We start from the raw sequence: 27,913 nt of genomic DNA on the forward strand, positions 1-27,913 counted from the left end.
GTGCTCGATGTGAGCTATCACGGCTGTAGTACAAGACAGAAAAAGAAAGGAACGAATCCTGGCATTCAGTTTGTCCCAGTGAGACTGTGCCTTGGCCAACTCCGCACGAGCATCGGAAGAGAGTTTGGACTCATCTCTCACCGAGGGCCAGTCGATCTCCTCCTGTACAAGCTCCGCCAAATCGTAAAACTCAAGGATGGCCAACATCATCACACGCCAGATGCGGTAGTTGTCGCCATCGAGCTTCTGATCTGCGGGAAGAGCCGGTAAGACAGGCAGCTTCCGGTCCATAATGGTCTGGAACTCCAAGTCAATCTCTGTAGACATCTTCACCTGTAATGCCTTCACAAACGCAAAAGCAGCCCCCTCTGACTGTGAAAACTCAGCCTGCTAGGGCTCTTCCGCGTCCCAAAACTTCTTCACCCGCTAGAGGCAATGAAAAAAAAAAAAAAAAACCTGCACTTGAAAGCTGAAAACTCAAACTTCCTCCTCGTCAAACAGCAGTAAACAGCAGCAAATCCACCACCTGGACTTCTTTCCCCGCGCCCACGCTCGCTTCAGCCTTGTTCCGAGGCACAGCCCTCCTGCCTGCCCTCAAACACTTAAAACGCAGCCTTGTGTCGCGATAGAAACTCAAACTTCCTCCTCGTCAAACAGCAGTAAACAGCAGCAAATCCACCACCTGGACTTCTTTCCCCGCGCCCACGCTCGCTTCAGCCTTGTTCTGAGGCACAGCCCTCCTGCCTGCCCTCAAACACTTAAAACGCAGCCTTGTGTCGCGATAGAAACTCCTCTTCAGGTTGGTTCTGCACTCGGTCAACCCTTCAACACTGCTCTGATACCATGTCAGAGTGCAGCGGTGCGGAAGCGTAGGACTAAGAGAGAGAGAACGCAGAGATATGCAGATGTATACACAGGCGCAGTGCGCTGGACTGCGTGTCTCCACCTCGATAATACAGCTTGCTGTTCACCTTGAAGTCCGCTACTGTCTGCACTGTCTCGTGTCTGAAATCTGCGAACAGAGACGGAATCTGCACGAGCCACCAGCCTGTAATCTGTGAGCAGTAGAATGTGGGCAGAAGACTGAAAACTCGGCTATAAATAGCCAGAATCAGGGCGCATAAAATATGCAGGTCAGCTGTAATAAATGCAGCCGACTGTACTGCAGCAAGTCAGACTGCCACGTGGCAGTCCGACTGCACAGTCCGACTGGACTGTGCAGTCCGACCAAGCAATGATCTCTAACACAAAGTTCCCCGCCGCATTTGACTTGGCTCTCTTACCCTATCTGGTTGACACTACCCTTGGACTCTTTTCACATAGCCTTGGGAGTTGCCTTTGTTCTGACTATTTTTGTCCTAAATTTTAGCATTTCTTGGCTTTTGCTTCATCTCTTGAACCTTGGGGCCACTCAAATCAATGTGTCCTGTAAATCTAATGGTCACATTGACTCAAGACGCGTATTTAGAGGCTGATTTAGACCATTGCAAAATTTGGATACTTGCTATGAAATATCCATCTTTATCCTATCTGGTTGACACTACCCTTGGACTCTTTTCACATAGCCTTGGGAGTTGCCTTTGTTCTGACAATTTTTGTCCTAAATTTTAGCATTTCTTGGCTTTTGCTTCATCTCTTGAACTATTGGGGCCACTCGAATCAATGTGTCCTGTAAATCTAATGGTCACATTGACTCAAGACGCGTATTTAGGGGCTGATTTAGACCATTGCAACATTTGGATACTTGCTATGAAATATCCATTGACGGTACATATTTCTAACGTGTTAGGAATTTGTAGTAAACTTCTAGGGTTAGGCTTAACTACTTCAAATTGAAAATTTCATTCATTTTCTGGGCCCGATACGTAGGTGAAAGATATCTCCCATGCACAACATCCTTAAGCCTGTCCCAAGTGATAGCGGTTTTGGACACTCCTTAGTCCTTGCACCACTTGTTTCTACAAAGGATAGGTATCTCCTGTCAGTTTTAGTTTTGCAATCAGTGCTTGATTTGAGGGTGCAGTCCTTGCAACAATGAAATAATCTTCCATAGATTCTATCCATGTTTCCGCCTCAATTGGAGTATCCTTCCCCTAATCATCGAATTCTGGCGGCTTGTACTGCTTGAGAAGAATTTTTTTCTCCTAGACTTCTATGCTATTGAGGTTTGAAGTAACATCTTGGGGATTTAAACAATTTTCATGGTCAAATTTTTCTCCAGTAATAATATTCAAGAAAGATATTAACTTGCTTAATGTGATCTCATTAATTTTGAAAAGGAAGTATGTATTATTCAATGTTCCTAATAATGATCAGTGTTTGTACATCAAAAATAGAGTTTTAATTACAACTAGAAATTGTTTCTATCTTTCGGCTCAAGTCTCGAGTAACACAACTCTTATCGGCTAGAGTTGCCGCGTGTACATCTATATTTCGGTATTTAGTGGGAAGGTCCAGATATCCTTCTTTGTGGTAGTTATCAAGAGGGTTACTTTCTAGAATAGCCATTCTATCGACCGGGACGAACTTAGTTAGTTTTTCATATACGTAATTGATTTTGGCGATCTAGTTAGTTACTAATATGAAGCATGGGATTCTATTCAGAGTTATCAAAGAGAAATATTTCAACAAGCTTTAAGCTCTCCATCCACTAGATTTGATCTTGATATAGTCAAAAAGGTCAGTTTCAATGTAACAATCTGTCCCATATTTCCTCCAACACCATTCTAGACAGGAGGAATAAGTCAGTTATTAATATATGAAGCATGGGATTCTATTCAATGGTCACCTTCAATGTAACAATCCGTCCCATATTTCCTCCAACACCATTCTAGACAGAAGGAATAAGTATCGTACATTCACTATAAGATAGTCATAAAATTATTCCGCCATTTGTATTCGAATGAATGCAAGGTGAATATACACATGGCCTGAATGCAAGGTGACAACCAATCTTGATTACAATAAATGGACAAAAGAAATTCCTTACATCAATAGGAAAGAAATACATTATTCAAGTAGCTCAAAGGCTTATATTATTCTTGGAAGAGGATTCCCTATTATAATCTAGGCATGGCATTGCAATACATCCATTAAATAATAATTAGGGTTCTAGGAATGGATATCTTAGAAATCTATATTTCAGAGGAAGATCAAGTAATCCATCTTTTTTGTAGTTGCAGTGACTGGAGTAACCTACAACCATCACTCGGTTAGCCGGTATAACCTTTGTGACCTTCTCGTAGATGTACCAGTTTAGTTTGACTTGTCATTCTCCAGTGAACGTGTTTGAGTTTATTGTGGCCTCGTAGAATAAATAAATCTTAGCAACTTTAAAGGTTTCCATCCATTTTACCCTCTTTAATTGTTCTAGAGGTACGTGAGACGATTTGTGTCAAAGTAACAGTACCCTCCACTTAACATCCATCATCTTTCACAATACAAGGGCGAAGGATTGTATATTTGATCTAATATTCGCATCATCTGGTTTCTCCAACTGAAATTAGATGAGTGCTTGGCTGACATAAACTTGACTTAAATCAAGAATTATTTCCATAGTTTGTCCTATTGCTAGAAATCAAGAATATATATTCACCAAAAAAAAAAATCACAGCTTAAGAAAAAGATATCTTAAGTTGTAGTTACAAATCTATACTAGTTTTTATACTTGCGTCGCATTCAATATGATACAAATTGTGACGTGCTCACCTGAGTTGCTTCCTGGTTGGCACGTTCTTAGTAGTCCATTTGGCATTAAGAGGTATCCTAGACAATGCCATCCAAGACTCCGTGGAATACCTCGGAGTTTGCCATCTAGGCTCGCTTGAGTCTACCCCATAGTGGAAGTTTCTGGCCGTTCCCACAAGGATCGACTTGAGTTCCTAATATTGGTCATGTTACATATTGATCAGCTAGCGTCAATATTTCGAGTTCCCACTTCTCACAGGATCACTCGAACTGAAGCGAACTTGCATTGCACTTGGTTCAAAGAGAATGGGAGACCAAGGGGAGTGTAACACGTTGATAATGCAAAATCCCATTCCTAGCCCCCTAAACCAATACAAGTCGGATTTTTCCTAATATCTAGTAGCCATTTGTTTGCCTATATACTAACGTAATTTTTCTTTTTAAGAAAATCTCTCGATTAACCAAGACCACCTAACCGTAAGTCTGGACTCAAGGACCCATCCACCCGCTTCCCTCAATAGAGTATTTTTAATTACCTAATTACCTACCACTTTAGGTTTGACATATAAAAACACCTTCTTTGATTATCTCCTCGCACAGATTCGTTAGACATCTTTATTCCATGACACAAAAATACAATGTTTTTTACCTAATTTGACATAATATAAACCCGAAGATATTATTCCTACCAAGTTCAACCCCTAGACTAGTATAGAGACTTCCAAAATACTATCTAGGCTCAAAGGGTAATCAACAGTTCGTAAGAGTCTAAGGAATTTGTGACCAGAGCCCCCTACTACCCTCATCTCCTCTTGCCAACTAGGATTTCTTATGGCAAGACCTTTCGCGTCGTGGTCGGACCATACTTATTGGCATGAAAACAAAAACCCCTTGGAGTAGGTTTTATTCATTGACCTTGAGGAGATCCGGCGTCATCAAGGAACACTGCCTCTGTCAACGTTCTGTGTCTATCGGACCATTGCCTCAATCTGTGATCTATATCCGATAATCCATCTCTTATCTTGATAATTTAAGAAAAATCTGAATCTAATTTATAACCACAAACAACTTATATCAATTCTTCCAAGATTATTAAAGGACTTCCATAAGCAAAACTTCCGTGATGATCTTTTTTTCCTTAAAGATTTCTATTTGTCCTTATCTAGTGATAACTCACTAGATCCAAAACCCTTGGATATTTTATTACGGAAAGTGTTCTAATAATTTTATCTCAAGTTTTTCAAAGAATTAGTGTTCGTATTTATCGATCAAAGGTTCCATCAGTTAAGTCCAAAATGGATTCAAAATTTTAACTACTTAAATATTTATTATTGCGAAAATCAATCCCTAAATCTAGTTCTTGGCAATTCCTATTTTCATGTGTCCTATTCTTAATAAATCTTGTGTAATCCAAATTAATCCTTTTTGAATTTGTGATTATCAAAGTAAAAGAGTTCTCTTCAATAATTTTTCTATGCATGAGATTATATGCAAAATCCTACTCTTACTACTATTACTGATGCAATTTTCTTTTACCAGTTCGTGAGATGAAATCTATTTGTCGTATTTAATATTGAAAATAATAGTCAAATATGGCACATGGGGATTTACAACAATGAGCACAAGGTTGTTGTTGGTATTCGCAACTTCGTTTTGTAATTTTGGTACTTCCCATTCCATTTGTAGTGGTTGTACCCGCAACATTATTAGTAGCTCTCACTTCCGCAGCCTTTGTAATTTTCCTCTTCGGGGCCATGGTCTTCAATCAAGGGATTGTAGAGAAGACTTCGATAGTAGAGCTATGGGTCGCCTCGATTTGATCGATAGAGATGGTGACAATAGAAATTGAGAAAAAATCGAGCAAAATCTCGATTCTACAAGGGAATAAAGGTAGAAGAGATGAGATTCGACTTAGAAAGGCGGCAGAGTATCCCCCTTGTCTTCGCAATAAGAATTCTCTCTTTTTTCGTAAAAGGTAATTGTATTAATTACGAAAAAAAATACAAGTTTACTTGATTACAAGATACATGATGACACTAAGCCATCATGTGTAAAGGTTCCAGTACTAAACTACAAAAGAGTTACAAAAGTCATGACAAAGCCGCGGAGGAAATTGCCATATGCCAGGGAAGAAAGGTCTCCCGAGGGAGTACGCCTGAGTGCCGAATGAGATCTATCTGCCAATGCAAGAAACCTTTAACCCTCACAAGATGTGCCGGGACTTTAGAGGCTGAATCCAAAGAAAGGCATTCCGAGTGGTCCAATTGTGCCAGCATCCCCAGTATATCTCTTTCTTTCATAAAATCCCCAGAATCCAATACATCCCACTGGTTCTCATGCAAGACGGTCGACATGGCATGTTGCTTGTGGCGAGAGCAAATGCCTCGCACATTCCTCGGAACTATCTTCATATATCTTCAAAGAAGGAAGTCAGGAACGAGGCACCTGTTGCCTCGATTTCACCTTTTCCGCGAGAGCATCCAAGACGCCCTCATCCAGAAAATCAGCCAATACTGCAAACGAGTTCTGGCGACCTACTTTAGAGGTAGAAGGGAAATCCACTGCCTTGGGAGCGGGGCGGGGATAACGCCGATCCCAGGGTGTAATGACATTACCTTTGGCATCAAACGCCAGCTGAGCAGGAGGGCCTTTAGGCCCGTCAGTAGAGACTTTCCTTGGAGACTGATTACGGGGGGCAGACGGGGCCGTAGTACACGCAGCCTGCTGTGAAGTAACCATTTCTTTTCTGCGCGTATACGTGCGCACGGAATCCGGAGAAGCAGTAAGCCCAGGATCCGCCAGGCCTGCATCCAACTGTTTACCTTTTTTGGGACGTGCCTCAATCCAGTCAGTGTGACGGGAGTCCAAACCCAGGACCTGTTGTTTGCCTTGATCCATGACATGAGGTGACTGAAGGTCTTTCTGGGGCGGGGCATCCAGCACCATGTCATCCTTGGGCAGCACAACCTGCGCATTCTCCGAAGACGATTGCCTTTGAGGGCATTCAGCCATGAAATGCCCCAATTTACCACATGAAAAACAGTGGCCCGCAAAGTTACCCCATTTCAAGCGGAAATGCAAAGGATGCATGCCTGAATAATTGAGGCGAAGCCAGGCAGGCCTTTTCCTGGCCGTGTCCCATAACATGCATAAACGGTTGCGGTTCATTGCCCTGAGGTTGGGGGGAACCAGCACTGTTCCCACAACCGCCATCGCATCCTTCAACATTGGCCAATATACCGCCGGACAATTTTTGACTTCCACCCACACCGGGCATTCTCGCTGAAGCAGACGCTGGAAGTCGGCCATGGGGCGCCATGGCACAACATGGACCAAGCGGCGATCAAAGAATAGTGGCAACTTGGACAGGAGCTCAGCTCTATGCGTTTCCGATTTCAACAGCACCTCATAAAAGCCGCGAGGTCCAATGAAGATCTCCTCAACACACTCCCCTTGCAATACATGGTGCATCCACTGGCGAATATGCGACAGCACTGGGATCCTGCCAGTGAAGAAAAGTATAACTGCATGCTCATAAAATACCGAGAAGGATCGCAAGACTGATTTGGGATCCACCGTGGCTTCCAAGACATCATCCGTTCCTGCTTCAGAAAAAGATTCATTATTATGCTGTACATAATCGCCAAGCAGAGTATTGGCAAAGTCTAGCAAATGTTCTCAGTCAATGTCCTGCGAATCCACAGGATCGGAGGCCACTTGTGCATAGGAACGGTCCTGAGAACCCATTGGCTCATCAGAAGTATGCTTAGAGCGTTTGCCGGCAGGCGGCAGTTCAGAACCTGGCAGTTCAGAACCCGGAGGCAGCTCCTCCGTGCATGGCACCATATCCTCTGGCTCCTCTGCGTCGGAGTCAGGGCCAAGGGGTGCCACCGTCCGATCGAGAAAATCCATATCCAGGCCAGCCATACTGCTGTCTTAGCGGAGGCTGCAGATCCGACTGGCGACAGCAGGGCAAAGCACGCAACTGGCGGGCCTCTGAGATGCAGGCTACGGGCCTGCAAGAGAAGGCGACGGGACTGCAGATGACGGCGAACGGAACAGGCAGCGGGACTACAGGCTATGGCTCCAGGGCGCAGGCGACTCCTCTCTATCGAGCTCTGTCTCGCTCACGGGCACGCGCAGAGGTATCCAGGCGAAGACGTGTACCTGCGGACGCAAACGAACAGAGGCCAAACGGCGACTGACGTAGCGCGGGCAGGCGACGGTGGCTCAGGCGACGAGGGCGCAGACGACGGGGGCTAGGCGAACGGGGCTCAGGGACTCAGGCGACAGGGGCGCAGTCGACGGGGGCGCAGGCAGACAACGGGGGCGCAGGCGACGGGGTCTCAGGCAGCCGACGAAAGTCCGTCGCCGCCGTCTCTCTCTCTCTCTCTCTCTCTCTCTCTCTCTCCGACCTCTCTCTCTCTCTCTCTCTAATAAGAATTCTCTCTCTCACTTTTCTCGTCTCTCTCTCTCTCTTGCTCTTCTCTCTTAATTCAAGAAGAGTCTCTTCCCTTGATTAAGTTAATGACTTCTATGGCTTCTCACGCCCCATATTTATAATTTAATTGAAGGGAGAGAGTTTTCATGAGTTGTGGTCCAAAAGAGGAGTTCTTTATGGAGGGTATCTTGCCAATCCAACTATCTGAAAGCTTTCAAGTTGCCATCTGATGCTAGAGATCTATTCTTTGAGGTCTAAAGAGGCTGCCAGAGATGCCATGACTGATTCGCTTTCGGGTGATTTTTTTTAATCTGGGCCCCATGCCAAACTGAGAAAAGAGGGAGATTACTAAAGCCTTTCACTTTCCCTAATTTAGGGAGAAGAGGATGATGGCATCGATTTCTTGATGAAAAAGGAAAGGAGGGACGCATTCAGTTCGTTGTCTTCTCCTCTTCATTAAACTTTTAAAAAGCTTAAAGCTTTTTTTTCCCTATGCTTTAATCTTTTTTAAGTCTAGTCTTGACTTGCTTGACTTAGCCAAGTCTTTAAACTCATCTAGTCGAATCGGGACTTAACGAGCCATCACGGTCGTACACATGGCATTTCCATGTAGAGGTATTCGCAATCGTATCAATCTCAAAAGGTGTCGAGATACGAGATATAGATTATTTTATTCAAGATTCGCTTTTGATAGTCGGATAAAGGCCCGATAACCTCCGTGTATAGTACACGCACAATGTACATGTGAACGCACCCTTTACGTGCCCTACCTATAAATACATTTTATTCTTTGTGTACCAACACATTGTTGGTACACTCGAATCGACTTATACTTTCACTTTGCTCACACTCTCTTCAGCTGTCACACTCTCACGCTCACTCCTGCTCAATCTCCATCTCTCTGCTATGCCCCTCTTTTCAACAACTGGTATCAGAGCACAGGTTGTGCACGCAAGACTGGTTTGACCCGATGCAATCAATTGACAGGGCTGACGGCAAGCAAAAGACGTGACAGCTAAGCGACTACAAGTCGACAGGAATGTGGACTAGGTAGTAGTTGTTCGCAACTAGGCAGCGGGCATGGACCAAGCACCTATTATTGCACGCGGGCTGGTTAATGTACAAACAGCAGAGATTTACTTCTAGTTGAGAAAGAATAGCAGTGTATTTTGCTGGTTTAGCTTGTGCTTCTGCAGATTAGTGCATTTACTCATGTGTTCGTGATAAAATGGATGCAAGTTCTTCCGACTCAAACATCAAGAGTTTGATGGAGATTAAACGGTTTGATGGTCATGGATTTGACCTTTGGAAAGACCGTATGCAAGGCATTTTGTTCCTAAAGGATTGTGAGAATGCTTTGCAGGAAGATAAACCCGCACTAATGTCTGATGCAGATTGGGCCATAGTGAATAAAAAGGTTGTGGCTTACATAAAGATGGGTGTCACCGATGACATTTTGACAAACATTAAGGGTTTAGATACAAGTCATGCAATATGGGAGAAGCTGAAAACTACTTATGAGATCACCACACCTGTTAATCAGGTGCATTTAATACGCAAGTTGGTGAATATGTGACTAGATGAGTCAAAGTCTGCAGCTGAGCACTTGAGTGCATTTACAGAGATTCTAAATCAGCTCAAAGATGCAAATTTGGACTTTGATGATAAGTTGAGGGCGATCTTTTTGATCATGACACTACCTAACTCTTGGGAGACCTTGGTGGTTTCACTCAGCAATAACCACAATCTCTCATATGATGGGGTGGGGGGTTCTAGCTTGAATGAAGAAATTAGACGTATGTCTAGTGGAGAAGGCGACAACTCAGCTTATAATGTAAGAGGCAGGGCTGAAAAGAAAAATGCAAATGCGGGGCAGAGAAACAAGAGCGAGAGCAAAGGAAAGGAAAAGACTGACATTACTTGCCATCACTGTGGTCGGAAGGGCCACAAGAAACCTGATTGCATGCATTACAAGAAGGAACAAGAGAGAAAGAAGAATGCAAGAGATAAAAAGAAGTAAGAAAAGACAGATGCATTGGAGACAACCAAAGGCAAAGAAAATGCCAATGTGGCCTCTAGTGTGGTCATAGAGGAGCTTTCAGATACATAGGCTGATGTATTATGCGTAGCTGATTATGATGCTCTTGTATGTCACATGCAGGATATGCAAATTACCAAGGCTGATGTGGTTGATGCACTCTTGTCAGTTGATGATGGTGTTACTCAGACTTGGATTGTAGACTTTGGTGCCTCTTTCCATGTAACTCCTTGCTTCGAGTGTTTTGCTATATTCAATGCAAGCAGTTATGGAAAGGTGTATCTTGGAAATAACCATCCTTGCAACATTGATGGGATTGGCACATTACACTTGTCTTTAGACAATGGTCAAGAGCTTGTGCTAAAAGATGTCAGATACATGCCTGGCATTAAAAAGAGTTTACTATCTGTTGGTCAACTTGACTTGCATGGCTACACCACAGTGTTTGGTGGTGGTTTGTGGAAAGTGAAAAAGGGGTCCATGCTGATTGCAAAAGGAACCAAGAAGGGCACTTTGTATTGTTTGCACTGCAAAGCCTTAAATGGCAAGTTTCTTGCAGTTGCTGAAATTTGTAGCCACTTGGAGTTATGGCATAAGAGATTAGGCCATATGAGTCAAAAAGGACTTGATCCCCTTACCTCTCTGAAGAGGGTTGATGGAAAAGGCTCTAAAACTTAACTTTTGTAATGTGTCAGTTTGGAAAGCAAATTAAAAATTCATTTTACTTTGGTGTCTCTGCGACTTGGAGTTATGGCATAAGAGATTAGGCCATATGAGCCAAAAAGGACTTGATGTTCTTACCTCTCTAAAGAGGGTTGATGGAAAAGGCTCTAAACTTGACTTTTGTAATGAGTGCCAGTTTGAAAAACAAATTAAAAATTCATTTTACTTTGGTGTCTCTCGTAAGTCCAATGTCTTGGACTTAGTGCATTCTGATGTATGTAGCATGCCCGTGAAATCATTGGGTGGTACTACATATTTTATCTCCTTTATAGATGATTGTTCCAAGAAGATTTGGGTGTACTTGCTAAAAAAGAAAAGTGAAGTGTTTGCTGTTTTAAAAACTTTACATGCATTTGTGACCATTCAAATAGGTAGAAAGCTGAAGTGCTTGAGAACTGATAATGGGGGTGAGTTCACATCAACTGAATTCAAGTCCTTTTGTGACATACATGGTATTAAGAGGGAGCTTACAACCCCTTACGGCTTGAGAACTGATAGTGGGGGTGAGTTCACATCAACTGAATTCAAGTCCTTTTGTGACTTACATGGTATTAAGAGGGAGATTACAACCCCTTACAACCCTTCTTCAAATCGGATGGCTGAAAGATATGACAGGACTTTTATGTGAAAGAGTGCGGTGCATGTTGTCCATTGCTAATATTCCTCAAGCATTTTAGGAAGAGGCACTCAAAACCGCGGTTCACATTTGCAACCGCTCTCCAAATAGGTCCTTAAATAATGGCATCCCTTAGGAGGTTTGGTCTGGCAAATCAGACTCATATGACCATTTACGCATATTTAGCTGTGATGCTTTTGTGCATGTTCGGAATGAGCTAAGGAATAAACTTGACCCAAAATCCACCAAAGGCATTTTCATGGGATATGGTGATGAGGGTGAATTTGGCTACAAAGTGTAGTTACCTCAATCCAAGAAAATTATTCGCAGCCGTAATGTTGTGTTCAATGAGGCAACATTGCTGAAAGCCACTTTAGCCTCTAATAAAGATCTGAAAAAGGTGAAATTTTAGAGTTTGCAGCCATCCATTACTTCAGAAAATGAGTCTCAAGGTGTTGTACCACAGGCTGAAACTGATGATCAGCCGGTTATTTTTTAGCTAAATGATGATGGACAGCAAATAGAAGCACAAGGAGGTCATGGACAGCAAGATAGGCTGGCTGATTATGAAAATGCAGGTGCTGGAAATGAAAATGAAGGTGTTGTATAGCATGAACAGCATGCTGTAAATGGTTTACAGCAGCCAATAAATGCTGAAAATAATATACCTCCAGATGTAAACCCAATTCCTGAAAATGTTGATCATTGGGTAAGCAGGTCTACACGTGTAAGAAAGTAACCACATAGGTTTGACCCCTCCTTGCATTATGTGATGCTTACAGATGAGGGTGAGCCTCTTACATACAAAGAGGCCAAGTCATGTGAGTTCAGCAATAAGTGGGAGCCAGCTATGTAGGAAGAGATTAAATCTCTATATGCAAATGATACTTGGGATCTTGTGTCACTACCCAAGGGAAGGAAGCCACTTCCAAACAAATGGGTCTACAAAGTAAAGACAGTTGATAGGAAACCCAAGTACAAGGCAAGGCTAATTGCCAAAGGGTATGCACAAAAGAAAGGGATTGACTTCCAAGAGGTCTTCTCACCTGTTGTGAAGATGACCACTTTACATGTGCTTTTTGCCCTTACTTCTGTTTTGGATTTAGAGCTGTATCAAATGGTTGTAAAAACAACTTTCTTGCATGGCAACATTGATCAGGAAATCTACATGAAACAGCCCGAGGGCTTTGTAGTTCCTAGAAAAGAGCAGATGGTGTGTATGCTAAAACGCAATCTGTGTGAGCTGAAGCAAGCACCACGGCAGTGGTACAAAAAGTTTGACACTTTTATGCTATCTCATGAGTTTACACATAAGAAGGGATTGACTTCCAAGAGGTCTTATCACCTGTTGTAAAGATGACCACTTTACGTGTGCTTTTTGCCCTTACTGCTATTTTGGATTTAGAGCTGTATCAAATGGATGTAAAAACAGCTTTCTTGCATGGTGACATTGATGAGGAAATCTACATGAAACAGCCCGAGGGCTTTGTAGTTCCTAAAAAAGAGCAAATGGTGTATAAGCTAAAACGCAGCCTGTATGGGCTGAAGCAAGCACCATGGCAGTGGTACCAAAAGTTTGACACTTTTATGCTATCTCGTGAGTTTACACGCAGCCATGCAAATCATTGCTTGTACATGAAAAAGGATACAAATGGCAGCCCCATCATACTTGTTTTGTATGTGGATGATATGTTGCTAGCTGGGAAAAGAAAGACTAGCTTGGATGCTCTCAAAAATCAACTGAAATGAGCTTTCTCCATGAAAGATTGGAAAAATGCAGAGCATATTTTGGGAGTGAGGATTCGTAGAGATAGAATGCAGAAATTATTGTTTTTATCTCAAGAAAGGAACATTGGAAAGATACTGGACAGATTTAACATAGCTAAAGCTAAGCCTTTTGGGGTACCCTTACCTCCTTATCTCAAGCTTAGCAAAGCCAACTGCCCAAAAGATGACATGGAAGCAAATGCTATGACGTTCGTTCCTTATGCATCAGCTTGTGGCTCTCTTATGTGTGCTATGGTTGCTATTCATCCAAACATTGCTCATGCAATGGAAGTTGTTAGCAGGTTTATGTCAAATCCTGGCAAAGCACATTGGAAGGCTGTCAAGTGTATTGTTCGATATCTTAAGGGTACACAAAGAAAAAGTATTTGCTATGGGCAGGGTGTACTTAGTTTGCAGGGTTATTGTGATGCAGACATGGCAGGTGACTTGGACACTCGTAGGTCCACCACGGGGTATGTCTTTACAATTGCTGGTGGGGTTGTTTCTTGGTGTTCCAGGTTGCTAAACATTGTTGCACTGAGTACCACTGAAGCTGAATACATATCAGCTACTGAAACTTCTAAGGAAGCTATATGGTTGAGCAGACTTGCAATGATCTCGGCATGTCTATGGATACTGTAGTTTTGGGATGTGATATTCAGAGTGCTATGTATCTGGCTAAGAGTACCATGTATCATTCACACACAAAGCATATAGATGTGCGATATCACTTCATCAGACAGATTCTAGAAGATGGTCAAATCACATTGACCAAGATTAAAACACAAGATAACCTTGCAAATGTTCTCACTAAAAGCAAGCAAAGCTCAGCACGAGCATTGCATTCGACTAGTGGGAGTTGGTTAGCTAGAGGTTCATATCGGACCTTTAAGTGGGAGGTTGTTGGGATAAAGGCCCGGTAGCCTCTGTGTATAGTACACGCACATTGTACATGTGAACGCACCCTTTGCGTGCCCTAAGTATAAGTACATTTTATTAGTTGTGTACCAACACATTGTTGGTACACTCGAATCGACTTGTACTTTCACTCTGCTCACACTCTCTTCAGCCGTCACACTCTCACGCTCACTCCTGCTCGATCTCCATCTCTCTGCTATGCCACTCTTTTCAATAACTCTCTGTTGTGCCCCTCTTTTCAACACTAAGCTCTTCAAAATTAATGTACGGAAAGTTTAAAAAGTCGAAACATCACAGTCTTTCACCCTATTGGTGTCATCAACTATCCACTTGGCAACAGCTTTCTCCTACCAAGTATCAACTGTTACTTGCATTTGGCAATTTGGAGGGTTCCTCTTTGCTTGCTGTCACCATCAAGTGTTTCACCCTGTTGTTGTTATCAACTACCCACTTGGTATCACTTGGCAACACCATTCTCCTACCAAGTATCAATTGTTACTTGCATTTGGCAATTTGAAGGGCTCCTCTTTGCTTGGCATCACCATCAAGGACTTGGCATTCAACATCCACCAACTTGGCATCAATCCATCAAGCTTGTGGCATCATGTTTGCAACCCTTGCCACTTGTGTTTGTCAGTTAGGAGGCTTCACCACTTTGCATTTGCCACTCTCAAGCATCTGCTCCACTTGTTGCGACCTTCTCCCACACAATCATCATCATCTATAGACTCTTACCACTTGCATTTGCAGCCTTCTAGCCTCCAGCATCTACATTTGGTACCACTTGGCAACAACTTTCTCCTACCAAGTATAAATTGTTACTTGCATTTGGCAATTTGGAGGGTTCCTCTCTACTTGGCGTCACCATCAAGTGTTTCACCCTATTGTTGCCATCAACTACCCACTTGGTGCAACTTGGCAACAGCCTTTTCCTACCAAGTATCAACTGATACTTGCATTTGGCAATATGGAGGGTTCCTCTTTGCTTGGCATCACCATCAAGGACTTGGCGTTCAACATCCACCAACTTGGCATCAATCCATCAAGCTTTTGCCACTTGTGTTTGTCAATTAGGAGGCTCCACCACTTTGCATTTGCCACTCTCAAGCATCTGCTCCACTTGTCGACCTTCTCCCACACAATCATCATCATCTATAGACTCTTACCACTTGCGTTTGCAGCCTTCTAGCCTCCAGTATCTACATATGCAACCCTAGCCCACTTCCTACCATCATAGGATTGTGTTCGACTCCCTCCGTAGCTAGTAATCTTCTTCCTTATCTTTGACAATTTCAAAGGATTGTGCTTCACTCCCTCAACAGCTATCCTTCACCTTCCAGTGATTACTTCGATAGCCCACTACCCAAAGGATTGCATTTTGCTCCCTTCATTGTGCAAATTTCATTCACGTGTTGTCACCTCATTCAAAAAAGATAGTGCAATCATCTTCACAGCTTCGGCTCTATTGTATCAGCTTATCTTCACATGGTATGATTCAGTGCTTCATCATCTTGTTCTTCTATGTTTTTTGATTTTCTCTTATCTCTCAGTGTTTGCCACACACTCTGTGTTTCTCCTGATTCAAACAGAACAGTGCAATCATCTTCAAAGCTTCGGCTCCGTTGTATCAAGATTTCTTCACATAGCATGATTCTATGCTTCATCATCTTGTTCTTATGTGTTTTCTAAGTTTCTCTCCTTTCTCAGTGTTTGCGGTACGCACTCTGTGTTTCTCCCTACAAACCTTACTATCTTTTTGGTCTCGCATATTTTGATATATCCATGATCTCAAACTTCTCGCAGAGTGCTTCGTTAGTTTGCTTGACCATCTAGATATAGTCGCCTCTAAAGATAAGATCATCCACATAGAGCACAAACACCACATGCTCTCCAGTTGACATGTGGATATACCAATTGTGATTGGATGTAGATCTCTAATACCTTGACCTAGAGCCTATTTGAGGCCATAGAGGGTCTTCTTTAGCCTATACACCATATCATCTGAGAAAGAAAAGCCAAGAGGTTTGCTCAACATAGATCTACTCCCTTGGGTCGTTGTTCAAGAATGCAAACTTGACATCCAATTGATAAACCAACCATCTCCTATGGGTGGCAAGAGCAAGTAATGTCCGAATGGTGGCCATACAAGTTGCATGTGCAAAAGTATCATGGAAGTCAACACATGGCCTCTACGCAAAACCCTTAGCCACCAACCATGCCTTGTGCTTATCAAGTGTACCATCATTGAGATACTTGGTCTTAAAGATTCGCTTGATTCCAATCACCTTGTGATGAACAAGCCAAGGTATAAGATACCAAGTGCCATTTTGTTTAATAGACTCCAACTTCTACTCCATGGCCTTCCACCATGGATCAGACTATAACACTCCCTTTACTAATGTTGGCTCCATATCCTACATGGCATATGTTATCAAACCATAGTACAAATATGCTCGATGGAATGTCTCTAGTTCCTTCGAGATCACTACAGGCCACTTGGCAAACAACTACCACTCCTCTGGAAGCCCCTCAATCCCTATATCACAATCTCTCATGAGCCCGAGGAGGAGGAGGCCAATACTCCCCTTGCCACTCTGCCTCTACAAAAGTCTTTGGTATATCCACCAGTGGAAAAGCCAAATAGATGGAGCCTCAAGAGACATAGGCTCCATTGGAATTGGCTCAGGTGTCCAACTATCACCTCAATTTGCAAGAATAAGATGCTCCTCTCCCCTCCATGAATCGAACATCTCAGCTTGTATAGACATCCCACAAGACGGGATCGTATATCCTATATCTCTGTGATTGAGAGCTATAGCCAACAAATAGATGTCTCTTGAAAGCCGGTGCGAACTTATCTCTCTACTTCTTTGGAATGTGAATATAGGCATCACATCCAAACACCCTGAAATAGGAAACATCCAGCCTCAGTCCAATATATGCCTCAAAAGGAGTCATACTTGTAATGGTAGGTGTAGGTAACCAATTTAGGGTATGAACTGTTGTGGCCACTATTTCGGCCCAAAGATAGTAAGGTGTCTGCAATGCTCCATCATACTTCAAGCCATCTCAATCACACTCTTGTTCTTCCACTCCAAAATGTTAGAATGTTAGAGTTAGCGTACTGCTAATGAATCGCTTGATCTACACTAAACCAACAAAAAAAAGCTATTTCATTGGAGACAAACTCTCCACCTTTTTTGGATCTCACTATCTTAAGCTTCATACCTAAATGGTCTTCCTTGAACATGAGCCAATCCTCCTTAAACTACGAGAAAGCTTCAAATTTTTGTACCAAAAAATACACCCATGTCATCCTGTTGTAATCATCCACAATCAGCATAAAGTAAAGACTCCCCTTAAGAGACTTCTATCAAAAGATGACTTACCAGCGAGACAATAGGGTTTGTAGAGAGGAACACAGAGTGAACTCGGCAAACGTGGAGTGGAGAAGAGAAGAGAAGAGAGAAGAAACTCTAATGAATGGAATAATGAAGTTCTGAATCATGGAGTGAATGAGATACAATGAAACAAGGGTGCCATAGCACAAGGAAGATGATGACGACAGCCACGAACCACAAACTGCAATGTCCTCCTCAAGGGGTGTGACGGTAGTGGAGAGGCTGGAGTGAAGAGGTGACGGACTGAATGAATCAGCCATGTTGAATGAGTAACAGAGGCAACCTATAAATAGGCAAGAAACTGTCTAGGGTGGTGCCTGGAGGGAGAGCATCAGTTGTCTAGGATAGCGCCCTACTATGGGCGCCCAACCCCTTTTTGGGACTGTCCAATGTGAAACTCTAAATGCAAAACACAAAACGCAAAACTACAAGTGAAGGGTTTCGCATTACCCCCTCTCAGGTCCAAAAAGAGGAACAAGAGAAGAGTGAGATGGAGACGGAATGCTACATGCTGAAGAATGCTCATGCAACATGTGCCTCTTGGACATTGTCCCTCGTAGGAAAATTGTTCACTTGCCCAAGCGCCCTAGTACAAAGATGATGAAAACATGCAATGCATAGGAGGAATGTTGGACTTTGTGTGGTGTCGAGAACCATAAGGATATGCCCGTACTTGATCTTGGGAGTTTAGTCCGCGTTGACCAAGTAGCCAAGGCAAGAAGAAGAGGAGGAAGAAGATGTAGAGGATCCCTAAGATCCAAGATTTCCACTTGAAAGATAACCTGCAGTAAAGAACAATAGACAATGTGAATTGGAGAACCCGAAACTCAACCTTAAGAGAGAAGCCACTAGCTCCGTGCATCCATGCAAGAAGGAATATGAAGGCCTTGTCACCAAGTCGCGGCTCAATCTCCAAGGTCCCAATCTAGGTGGATCCTCGAGATCCTAAGAATCAATAGGTGAGATGGCCGCTGGAAGGAAGCCACTCCATCCAAGGGTAGAAGACGAAGGTAAAAGGCCTCCGCCAAGGTGTGCGAAGGATTGAGCAATGGATAGGGAACCCCTTCAAAATAGGGACCCCCTTCAAAACTAGAGGAATAGGAGCCCCCTTTGAAGTCGCAATAGATGTAGATGCCCCCTCGGAGGGCTAAGAAAGATCATCCCCCTCTGAGGTAGATAAGGAATCCAAAAACTCATGGATCACGGACTTTGAAATATCTAAGGATGAAGAAAGTGACGCCAGTCGTGCCGAAGAATGTATCTAGGGTCGTGAAAAACTCCCAAAGGTGGCCTCTCGAACCTGAGTAGGCGAGGGTGAAGGGTGGGGCTCACATTGAGCAATGAGTGGGCAACAGTCCTTGCTTCTCAATGGAGCGGACCAAGAAGCCGAAGAAGAGAAAGGAGTTAAAGCAACCATTGTCTCTCGAAGAAACATGCAAAACTATCTCTATGGCTCGGAAAGGAGAGGTGGCACAAGGAGTGTCTGGTGGAAGATGCATATACTCTAGGGGGTGGGGAGCAAAGGTCAAAGTCGGCGATCTTCGGTGGGATGACCGTTCGTGCCGCAGTAGGAGCACCCAGTAGTCTCGTCATTTGTTGGTAAAGAAGCCATGGATACCAGTGTGCCTTGCTAAAGAAAGAGATCAACCATGAAGCCACGAACCATAAACTGCAATGTCCACAGGTATGGGAGGCTGAGGATGCTCAATAGCTCCAAAAGCCATGTACCATATCACTCCATGTTAAGTAATCAAAGCCATGAAGTTTGTAATCAGTAGAACAAGAAGGAGCCATCTCGAGAGGATAAAGAATAGAGAGAAAGTACAACCAAACAACATAGATTGCACAAATTACAAGTGCACACACATTACAAAGAAGAGCTGATTGGAAAAGGACTGCAAAATCTGAGAAAATAAAGGTGAAAACAATCAGCAGACACTGTCGAAAGGCTAAAAACACTGTTCCCAGCCTGCACAAGCATTAAATGCAAAAAACACTGCAGCAGTAAATCAAAATGCAGACAGATAAGGCATTACAGTCAGTGGCATAAAGTTAATGCAAAAAATAAAAAACGCAAGCAGTTGAGATGAAACACAGGCTTCTAGGGCATAAGCTAACTAGACTAGTATACTAACACACACACAAGCAAGAGAGGTGAACAAAAGAAGACAATGGATAACATGTTCAATAGCACCCCCTCTCAAATCACTAGTATGGTGGATCCAATCATCAAATCTACTAAGGAACATAAGCAAAGTAGGGAGGGTGACAAAATCTCAAAAATTGAAAGTGTCTAGAATACAATCGATCTCACACAACCATATGGCCAAATTCAAGCCATCAAGCTTGTCTTTCTTCAAGAATTAAGGCAGAACAAGCACCTGAATCGGTGGTGCCATCCACAAAATAGAGGATGTGAATGATGAAGAAAGTTGGGAATTATGAAGGAATGTGGACCAAAGGGAGGCCAGTCATTGTAGATCAAATCATCAGGTCCACTAAGGGACGGGGAATAGAAAAGGTGATGAAATCTCGAATATTGGAAGTGTGTAAAAGACTCCCAATCTTAGCATAACCATATGGCCTAATTCGGGCCGTCAAGGTTGTCTTTCTCCAAGAGTTAGGGAAGAATGAGCACCTGAATAAGTGGCGCCATGATGGCCATCTCCAAAATGGGTGTTGCGGATGATGAAAGATGGGAATTATGAAGGTAGGGTGAATGAGAGAAAGGCAAATCACGGCCCGCATCTCGATCCACATCACAAACTCTTGGATCTTCATGTTGATCCTCGTGATCTTACATGATCACGGTCTTTGGTCGATTCTCCTATTCTCGGTGGTCTTTGCAGCAGTCCTTAGAGTTATGACAATCAAAACACTACTGTCACAATCCAAATCATTGCATTACCAATCCTCACAATCTCTCTGGGAAGATCCTCTCCATTTCATCTTGGCAATTGTACCAGAAATACTCGAAAAGAGCAAGAAAATATACTGCATTTTGATGGGGACTATCTCCTAGAGGGAATGCCACTCTACTTGCAGCTGCATTTTGAATTCAACAGCCTTGAGACTTGGAAATTGTTGAAAAAAACCTGTTGTTAACTCAAAAATACGCATTTTTGGTTCATCTAAGCTAGTTGAGGGCAAACAACCTCCTAAAGATGAAAACTAACGGCTGGAGAAGTGTTTGCAAGCTGTGGTTTACAAATTTAGGCTTTGCTAGGATGCCAAAACATGGAAATCGTTGAAAAAAACCTGTTGTTAACTCAAAAATCCGCATTTTTGGTTCATCTAAGCCAGTTGAGGGCAAACAACCTCCTAAAGATGAAAACTAACAGCTGGAGAAGTGTTTGCAAGCTGCGGCTTACAAATTTAGGCTTTGCTAGGATGCCAAAACATGGAGCCTAAAATAGGCCACTGAAAGGTAAAGACAAATGCACCTAGCTGCCCATGTGGCTAAAATAGCAACGCACTCCATTAAGTGATAAGCTTGCAGTGTGAATAAGCTAAAGCAGACCACTGGATGAGACGGAGAAGAGACTCCAATCTCCACCTAATATGCCTGAAATGCAAAAGAGTCATATGCAAGAATGAATAACAAACTAAGAAAATGACAAAGCTCCCAAAGTCCTCATCTGAATCAAACAAAGGCTCACAAGAAATAGATGTACATGGACGAAAGCAATGGATGCCATGTCCACTAACATGAAGAGGGTTCTTTGTGCACCATTTAAGCCCAAAGATGCATCATATTTAACTTCGCTAGGATGCCAAAAGATGGAGCCTAAAATAGGCCACTGAAAGGTAAAGACGGATGCACCTAGCTGCCCATGTGGCTAAAATAGCAATGCACTCCACTTAGTAATCAGTGAGCAGTGTGAACAAGCTAAAACAGACCACTGGATGAGATGGAGAAGAAACTCCAATCTCCACCCTACGTGCTGCGATGCAAAACACTGATATTCAAGAATTAATGACAGACTGAGACAATGATAATGACAGACTGAGACAATGACAAAGCTCGCAAAGTCCTCATCTGAATCATACTGAGGCTCACAAGCAATAGATGTACATGGAAAAAAGCAATGGATAAAGATGTCCACTAACATGAAGAGGGGTTCCTTGTGCACCGTTTAAGCCCAAAGATGCGTCATATTTATTGGTGGTACTTGGTGTTCTTATTTCAAGTTATATAGCTGCTATTGCGTTAGTTACTTACAATGCGACCTCTTCAAGATATTGATGTCCAAGCATCTACTTTGTGTTTGCATAAAGCTCGTTCATTTCACATAATCCTTGTGTTTCGGCCCATTTTTTGTCCATACCAAAAAGGGTTGGTTGTTCGCCAGTTTAGCCCAAGGTTGGATCAAGCGTACCATGGGCATTTGATGTGATTCTAAGGACTCCTTAGCTACTTCAATACTTGAAACATTTTCGTGTTACTAGTCCAAGTTGTCTCTTGAACCAAAGGGCTGAGCTTTGCACATGAGGCAGGATCCAAATATTTCATTCTTCTCCATACATTCTCATGTCACATCCCTTAAATAATGTTGGCTCAAATTATAGGACAAGCTCACATGTAAAGCATATGTATCCTTCAAAAAACTAATACGCTTTGCCAATATCACATTTGCAAGACTAAAGAGGACCTCTTTATGCACCATTTCAGCCCAAAGATGCGTCGCATTTACTATTAGCAATTGATGTCAGTATTTCAAGTCCATTGCGAATTAGTTAGCATTTACTATTAGCAATTGATGACAGTATTTCGAGTCCTTCATTGCGAATTAGTTTGCATTAATTTCCAAGTGACCAGTCCAAAATGCTAGTGTGAAAGGATCTACCTCACTTTTGCATAATAAGCATATTCATTTGGCATAATCCATGTATTTCAATCCATTGAGTGGATGCTTCTTATCCAGAAGCTTTGACCATACCAATGGAATTTTACCATGGTATGGGCAAAACTAGAAAAGGGTTTGACACAATTTTTAGCCGAAACTAGCAGAAAATTTATTGTCTACATTTAATGTGACTCTTAGGAATCCTTAGCTGCTACAATTATTTGCCTTCATTACTAGGTGAAAGATAATCAATAAGCACAAGTCCATGGTGTGCAGTTCTTTCTTTCTCGAAACCAAGATTACCACCTGCCATTAGATAGCTACTATAAGACTGATTCATTCACAAGATGAACTTTGATCTCGAACGATCAGGTCCACGAAGGGTTTTCTTCTGTGGAACCATACAGTATTGGATTGGATTATCTCTCACGACATCTTTGGATAGGCGGAAAGCTAAAAATAAATGAAATGCTGAAATGTAGACGATGAGTGCACACTTCACATGTAACAGCCATCGCGACTAGAGAGGACCCGCTACATTTGTATCAGGTTAAAACTTCAGCGATCATCCATCAAAGTTCACCTCCCTAACAACATCAATGCGACTCATCTGAAACTAAAACTTTTGTCTCGAAGCAAAACAATGGGAAGGGGAAGCTGCCAACTGCCATATTATTGACCTACTAACGTTAGTCTTCTTGTCAATATATACAGGTGTCCAAAAACGCAACCAAACTTCAGCTGATCGAACTGAAGGAGCACTAAATGTCCTTAGATGGTACAGTTTTATGAAAGCCAGAAGGACGACAACGTAAGGAGAGTGCCTCATTCTTCTCGTGAACATGTCCAGAGTCAGTTGCTACAAATCCACAAAAGTAACGCGGGGCATAAAGAGCAATCGTAATGAGAGCGTGAATATGCGTTTGCGCGCCTCAACGTCTATGAACAAGAAGCTATAATATGGGCTAGAACAGTACCGTCAATGTCGGCTACGATGATCGGCAGAACTTTTGCCGCTCAGTGAGCAAAAGCTCTTTAACTTTCTGTCTCTAGCCTTGCAATTTCGATTTATCCAAACTTGGTTAGAGGTTGTACCCGCACCACCTTGTGCAGTGCAGCTGAGTGAGGGGATAGGTGCCAGCTTCAGGGCTTCGCGATACAATTGACAAGCGGACCTTCCTACGGATTTGTCGGAGACCTGATGAGGCAGTAAATCGCGAATCGTTTGGCGGCTGGCCTGTAAAATGTAACGTTGCGCTCACCGGGTACCCCAGATAAGTGGGCGGTGTAAAGGGACAAAATAAAACTAAAGTTTTAGCATGAACATCCCGCCCGAGTCGCACGTGCAGGTTATTGAGAAGTGTCCTCGTGAGTGGGGAACGGGTGGTCCCGTCAGAAACTGGTCTTGAAAAACCTCTCTATCTGAGTTCTCAATAGATTTTACACTTGTCCTGCGAATCCGTGTGCTTTTATGTCGCAAATCATCCCTTTGATCCCTGGCGGTAATTGCTTTAGGCATCCTACATGCGAAGGCCCTGCTAAGTTCTAACTGTCTCTACTGGTAACGTAAGAGTTGACCACACTTCACCCGAAAGTCCAGTAAGTGAAATTATCACATTTTACAGCAAGCTTAAGGGCCAAAAAGTCAACATAGGTTAGGCCTCACTTCGACTTGCTAAACTTACAAAATCTGTGGCAAGTAGTGCGCAAATAACTCTGTTATCCACTATAACAAGCTCAAAGCGGCACGTGTGGCTTTACTTTTTAGCTTTAGGAAAGCAGTAAGAAACGTGTAGAGAAACCCGTAAAAACTAAGGGAAATTTCAACAGCAGTTACATTGCAATTTGCAGGTAACTACCACAGGCTGCGTGGAAACCTATCATTTCCACGCCAAAGTATGTCTCGACTCAGAAGTCGGCAATGCATGGCTCGACTCTGGCCTTCTAGGGGACATAGGGGGAGAGCAATAGTCCAAGGAATGCAGACTCCAGAGGTCAGAAAAGAATTAGTTCCTGAAAAAGTAGACGGCTCTGCTGACGCCACTGCAATGGTTGGAAGTTCGACAACCGTCCGCCGATGAACCTCGAGATGCACATCAGCAGTGTCGATCTCACCACAAGATCCGGAAACAGACGAGAGGACAAGTGGAGCACAGGAAGTTGGAACACTCAAGAGTCAAACCAGCTTTTGGAAAGCATGCTGCATCTTGTGGAGGCTTGGAAGTTGGCTACTCGAAACATTCGATCGTACAAAACCAGACTGTTTGTCATGTGCATTTTGAGAGTTGGAGTGTTGCGTAATTGGAGTTAAGGTGCGTGCGTAGAGACACTCCAACTTGCAAGTTAAACCTGGGACAACCTGTGATAATCTTAAGCTATGAAGTCAGTGCAAGAGTCGAGTCTGAGGAGTGCAAGCAATGGGTCAGAGAGGTTGCTTTGACGTTGTGTAAGGCGCAGGTCGTCTCGAAATCTCGTTTCTTCGAAAACAAGCAAGCAGCATTCATGGTTCTTACACGCCAGAAGACATTGTTGGAGCGAAAGAAGAGCACTCACCGAAAACGTAAGATTGAGGAAAATTCGACCTTTCTCCCATTGAATAAGTAAAGGACACGGTCTTGTCATCCGAGCACTCCCACACAGAAAAGTCGTTCTTCGCAAGTTCCTTTGCATTCAGGGGTCTCAAGCGCACAGTGACGAAAATCTTCTCCTCCGTGGCTTTAGACTTGCGGTCCGCAAATTTTCCTTCCGTCTCGACGAGGCAAGCAGCACTGTCGTAGGAATCCGCCATCGAAACAAGCGACATTTTGCTTTCCTCCATCTGTTAGTCAGATCTGCCTCCGCAAGGCGTCTCCTGTCTGCTCTAAGGAACTATCTAGCAGTTTTGGTGACAAACGGCGCCTGCTAAGCCTGCAGTCGACCAAGGAATGCAGCAACGTCCCGGGGACGAGCTCCTGGCGGAGCGTGCTGTCCTTCTCAGAGGATGTCGCGTGTTGCACATGAGGTGGCCATTGTGAATATCCATGCGCGCCTGGGACGAAAAGGGAAGGGAAGGAGGGGGGACGCGCGAGTTTATTAAGGGGAGAAGACAAAAATGGTGATGGCAGGAACGTTGCGAGGCCGGCAAGCGTCGGGAGCGGCGCAATAAGTTGAATGACGGGAAGGGAGAGGGGGGGAGCGATTTGGGGGGAGAGGACTTTACTGCATTTCGGCGTGAAAGAGGGTGAGGAAGAAAGGCAGCAGGAGGAAGAAGAAGAAGAGGCAGAAGCATATAAGAAGACGACGAAGGGGAAGAAGAGGAGAGGAGAGGAAGGCGAGAGGCAGGAAAAGGAGACCCGTTGATGGGGGACGAGAGAGGAATGCCGTTGCCTCGAGACCGTGAAACACCCTGAGAGCCTAGAGAGAGAGAGAGAGAGAGAGAGAGAGAGAGAGTGAAACACCCCTCAGAGAGAGGGAGGGGGGAGGGGGAACAAACCGTGAAGGCTGCAAAAGCCGGGGGTCTAAGAACTCTTTTTTCACCGAGTCGCCAGTAATTATTATATCTTTTGTTTCTTTAACCTTTTTGAAAGCTTTTACCGGGGCGTGTTTCTTCGTAGCCAATCCCATCTGCGCGTCGCTTTGTATCATCTGATCGTGGGTGCTCTTCATAATCACCTATTTTTAATTTTAATAACACCTTTTTAATTTTTGGTCCGCTAATGACGGGCTGGATCTTTCGCCACCCCTACTTCCCGGGGCCCATCCACCCAAGCCTCTTTTATTACCATCGATAATTAGGGTCTGTTCACGCGAGGGACGCACAAACAACGTTCAAGGAATATTTTTGCTAGCAAATCCGAGGGGCTCCCCACAACGTGTTTCATCAAGCAATGCCAATGATTTTATCACGTTAGGGCCTCTTTGCGTAGGGCGTTTCCCCATGGGAATGCTCCCATTTGGTGTCTTCACATGGGGCATGATGATCGTATGCTAAAACTGTTAGGAGGGTTATGCGCCTCCACAAACATTTACCAATTGGGGAAAAGTTTCATAATTATGTGCTCATTTCAGAGCCCTTTGATGGTTATAGGCAATGAGAATAGGCTTTTTAAATGCTAATCAATCATTTTACTATGTGTACTAAAGACCAATCGGCCCCTAAATTGAAAGGGAAACACTGTCTCTATCGCCCAAGAAGGCAACCCCAAGTTTGAGGGGCGGCACAATAAGTTTTAGACAAATTCCCACTACAATTCCCACATTGTGAATAACGATAACATCATGCGCATCCCAAGACGCACCACATACCTAACTAGGTGCAGTTGAGGGCAAACTACCCAAGGTAATTTCCATATACTAAATTATGATAACATCATGAGCTTTTACAAGGGAGGGACCGCGTATCTAGCTAGGTGAGAATCTTAAATCTATTTTACATCTAAAGATTTTCTAAGTCATTTGGTTTAAAATTCTTTCTTCAAATTTTGAAAGCTTTTTCAAGAAACCTTTCATTTATTTTAAATTAAACCTTGATTTTGTATGAACATGATACAACTATTGGTGGAGCATCCATATATTTTTCAGCAAAATATCTTGAAATTTGGGGCAAAAATACCCCTCAAATTTCAAAAATTAAATAACAACATGAACCAATAAACACCTTAGGTGCCTAAGAAGTGTCATAAATGCTACAAAAGCGGGATATTTATGTGATAAAAGATTTCATATGGCAAACCATCGCTCATGGCATAATCTAGGATGGCAAGCCATTGCTTGTGGCATATGGGAGGTTGGGACTTATTATTATGTCTATTTCTATTCTCTTTGAGTTTATTTGTTTGTTGTATTTCTTGTGACTTATGAGTATATAAGTTCTATAAATGAGATAGTAAGTTTGCCACAATTGTTTATTGGTAACAATCTTAATAGAGCTTTGGGGATGTTGTTGTGGCATCTCAACAATCTCTTCACAAAGATCATCTTTGATTTTATATATTATCGAACTATCTCAGAAGCATATCAAAAATGTACTAATACTCTATGACAAGATTTGAGTAACTTTCTTTATTGGTAGAGATATACATTTTTAAGTAATTACTTCAAGTTACATTGAACTTAGGAGGTGATATCAACTCTAAGGTTAAGATCCCATCAAAATGGATATTGAAATTGCTCGAATTTTTGCTTACCACTAGGTCAAACCACACGTGTCCTTCCTTGACCTAACTTTAATAGTTTGTACAACAATTTAGCCAAAACTTTAGGTGTAAAAGTATATGATTTCTCAATTTGTAAACTATACATAGAGTAACTACTTATCACTTATCTAGCAACATTAAAACTCGATGACATGCTACATTTACCACTGTGAGCAAGGCATGAGTCCATGTCATCCTATCATGCAAATACACATGTTTGGCTACCCTTTCATGTACCCTTGCAAGGCCATAAGAGATTGTATTTGACATTATCTATGCATATGATAAAACAAACATATTC

At 42.9% G+C, this 27,913-nt stretch overlaps 1 protein-coding gene across 2 annotated transcripts in view; it reads right to left on the bottom strand.

Moving 5' to 3' along the window:
• LOC148025835 (kinesin-like protein NACK1) overlaps positions 1-25,878 on the bottom strand; it is a 42,466-nt gene extending 16,588 nt beyond the window's left edge. The window contains exon 1 of one of the 2 annotated variants that reach the window (XM_087693088.1): positions 24,992-25,878. In XM_087693088.1, the coding sequence (XP_087549214.1) occupies positions 24,992-25,256 (265 nt within the window). In that variant the 5' untranslated portion in view covers positions 25,257-25,878. Of the gene's footprint in view, positions 1-23,415; positions 23,573-24,991 lie in introns of those variants that run through there. The other variant, XM_087693089.1, reaches the window with a different exon arrangement.
• Between the last annotated feature and the right edge of the window lie 2,035 nt (positions 25,879-27,913).

Source organism: Lygodium microphyllum, chromosome 14, assembly GCF_053477565.2.
Source record: "Lygodium microphyllum isolate KBCC chromosome 14, Lygodium_microphyllum_v1.1.10, whole genome shotgun sequence".
Taxonomy (NCBI): domain Eukaryota; kingdom Viridiplantae; phylum Streptophyta; class Polypodiopsida; order Schizaeales; family Lygodiaceae; genus Lygodium; species Lygodium microphyllum.